Source organism: Chrysochloris asiatica, unplaced genomic scaffold, assembly GCF_000296735.1.
Source record: "Chrysochloris asiatica unplaced genomic scaffold, ChrAsi1.0 scaffold00066, whole genome shotgun sequence".
In the NCBI taxonomy this organism is placed as follows: Eukaryota; Metazoa; Chordata; class Mammalia; order Afrosoricida; family Chrysochloridae; genus Chrysochloris; species Chrysochloris asiatica.
Genome location: NW_006408584.1, coordinates 16890834 through 16893807, shown reverse-complemented (window position 1 = coordinate 16893807; position 2974 = coordinate 16890834). Strand labels below are relative to the sequence as shown.

The 2974-nt window shown below is 35.2% G+C and overlaps 1 protein-coding gene across 1 annotated transcript in view; it reads left to right on the top strand.

Annotated features, from left to right (window-relative positions):
* The window catches only part of KLHL2 (kelch-like family member 2), a 174619-nt gene that overhangs the window by 110582 nt on the left and 61063 nt on the right, over nucleotides 1–2974 (top strand). Inside the window, exon 7 of the mRNA XM_006864541.1 lies at nucleotides 437–553. Within this exon, the coding sequence (XP_006864603.1) occupies nucleotides 437–553 (117 nt within the window). The remainder of the gene's footprint in view (nucleotides 1–436; nucleotides 554–2974) is intronic.

Here is a 2974-nt window from a genome sequence, read left to right as displayed (position 1 = left end):
TATAATTTGTTAAATGTTAAGATGATCTTGTCTGTTACCTTCACTCAATTCACACAAAAAAGTTCAAAGGAAAAACAAAACAGTAAAAAATCAATACATCATCAAAGTAATTATAATAACCTCTCAAGTTAAAAAAGATGAGATAATGTGCTTGGTGTTAATTAAATACCAAAAATATACTTGCTAAATACCAAATTAGGGTCTATAGCCATACCTCCCTGAATGTGCCCAATCTTGTCTAAATACCAAATTAGGGATGGGGGATGGAGAAGGAGGAAATGCCTGAAAATCACAAGTTGGGGTTTTGAAATGAATTGAGTCATGGATTAAATTTGGATGTCTTAGTTGCATAGTATAAAATAGCCTCATCATATTTCATCCTGATACTTGCTACGTAACTCATTACTTATTTTCTTTTCCTCATATTTTCTTGAAGGTATTTGAAGCAGTGATAGCTTGGGTGAACCATGACAAGGATGTAAGGCAGGAGTTTATGGCTCGGCTTATGGAACACGTACGACTACCTTTGCTTCCTCGGGAATATTTAGTTCAGGTAAACATATTACAAAATATATGACTGTGCATTTACATGGGTCACCAGTTTGATACATGTAAACCCTGTTTCAGAATACAGAACCAGACAATGTGGGAATGAGGACAGTAGCGGCACTTGCACTTCCTGGCATCTTAGGCTACTCTCCATTCTTAGAAATTTGCCTGTAGCCTCTATTTCAGTAAGCAAGTTAACAGAACATAGCTAGTAAGTATTGGTGATGGATATTTAAATGTTTTTTTCAATTTGGTTCTGACTCATGAAGACACAGTGTATTTGAGAGCAGAACTGCATTTCATAAAGTTTTCATTGCCTGTGATCTTTCTGACGTTAAATTGCCAGAGTTTTTTCAAAGTACATCTGCATAGATTCAAACCCCCAACCTTTTGATTAGTAACCAAGTTTTTAACCATTTGTACTATCCAGGGACTCCAGTGATAATTTAACTATTGCTGCTGTTGTTAAGTGTTATCAAGTCCATTCCTATTCATAGCGACCCTGTATAGGGTTGCAGAGGAACAGCTGATGAGTTTGAACTGCCAGTCTTGTGGTTCAAACCAACCTTGCAGTCAAGTGCTTATCCTACAGTGCCACACCAGGACTCCAGTTTAACTATTCAGAAACAAATATGCCTGTAATTACACCACTGCTATATTTTGCTCTTCATTGTCTCTTATTCTCCTGCAGAAATAGAATTTAGAGATTTAACCAAAATATTGTTAAAGTCTACCTCAGAATTTAAAAAAACCAGTTCATCTGAAATAAATATGAATAAGTGATTCTTTGGACAATTTTTAATTTACTCTTTTATTATTAGCATCCTACTAGAAACATTTCAGTGTTTTTATAATTGAAACTGAAGAAACACTTGTGTATTAAGAAATTAGAGCTCAGCATTTTAAGATGATTTGAAACATCATTTATTGTGATCTATATTTATCATGATGTGGCACTGTAGCATCTACATTGGACTGCGAACCATGAGGTCATAAGTTCAAACCACAAGCAGCTCCTCTGGAACCCTCTATAGGGTCACTATGAGTCAGAACCAACTCGATGGCACTTAACAACAACAACATATTGATCTTTTGCTATAAAAACATAAACAAATATAGAGATCAAATATAGCAAGAAGATGAAGAACTATACATTCAACCCTTACAGGAGGTACCATATTATGAAGAACAAATGGTACTGAAGGAAGAAGTCCAAGCTGAACTGAAGGCATTGGGGGAAAAACAGGCTCCCGTAATTCATGGAACACCAGTTGAGATGTTTTAACAAACAAATGCAATACTGGAAGCACAATGTCATTCGTCTATGCCAAGATATTTGATGCTGCTACTAGCTCAACCCAAAGGAAGAGATCCATATTTGTACCCATTTCAAGGAAAAGTAATCTACCAGAATGTGAAAATTATTGAACCATATTATTAACTTAATAAATTTTAATTAATTAAATTTTACTAATGAAGATTTAAAAAACAGTTGCAGTAGTACATAAACAGGGAAATTCCAAAAAATTCAAGCCAGATTCAGAAGAGAACATCAAATAAGGGATATCATTGCTGATGTCAAATGGATATTGGCTGAAAGCAGAGAATACCAGAAAGATGTGTACTTGTGCTTTTATTGACTGTGCAAAAACATTCAACTGTATGGATCATAACAAATTATGAATAACATTGCAAAGGGTAGAGATTCCAAAACACTTTATTGTACTCATGCAGGATTTGTACCTCGACCAAGAGGCAGTCATTTGAAGAAAACTAGGAGTACCACGTGGGTTAAATCAGAAAAGGTGTCCCTCAGGGTTGTATCCTTTTACCATATTTCAATCTGTATGCTAAACCTATAATCCCAGAAACTGACCTGTATAAAAAACAGTGTGGTATCAGGATTGGAGGAAGACGTATTAACAACATCTGTGTTAATGGCAGATGACACAACTCTGCTTGCTGAAAAATCAAAGATTACAGCACTTAGTATGCATTACAACTCAGTATAAAGAAAACAGAAATTCTCACAATAGACCAAATAAGCAGTGTTGTGATAACCAGAGAAAATATCGAAGTTAGTCAAGGATTTCATTTTACTTGGATCTGTAGTCAATATCCATGGAAATAGCCATCAAAGGACATACTGCATTGGACACATCTACTACAAAGGTTCTTAAAGTGTGAAAAAAAGCAAAGATGTCATCTTGAGGACTAAGGTACATGGGAGCCAAGAAATGGTATCTTGATAATTTCATATACATGTGAAAGCTGGATAATAAATAAGGAAGACATAGGGTAATGTGAGTTAGAACTAACTTGATGGCACCTAACAGCAACAACAGCAGCAAAGAAGGACGATACCTTTTTTTTTTTTTAAGGTTTTTGTTGTGGATTGAGTGAAAATTTACAGGGCAGATCATCA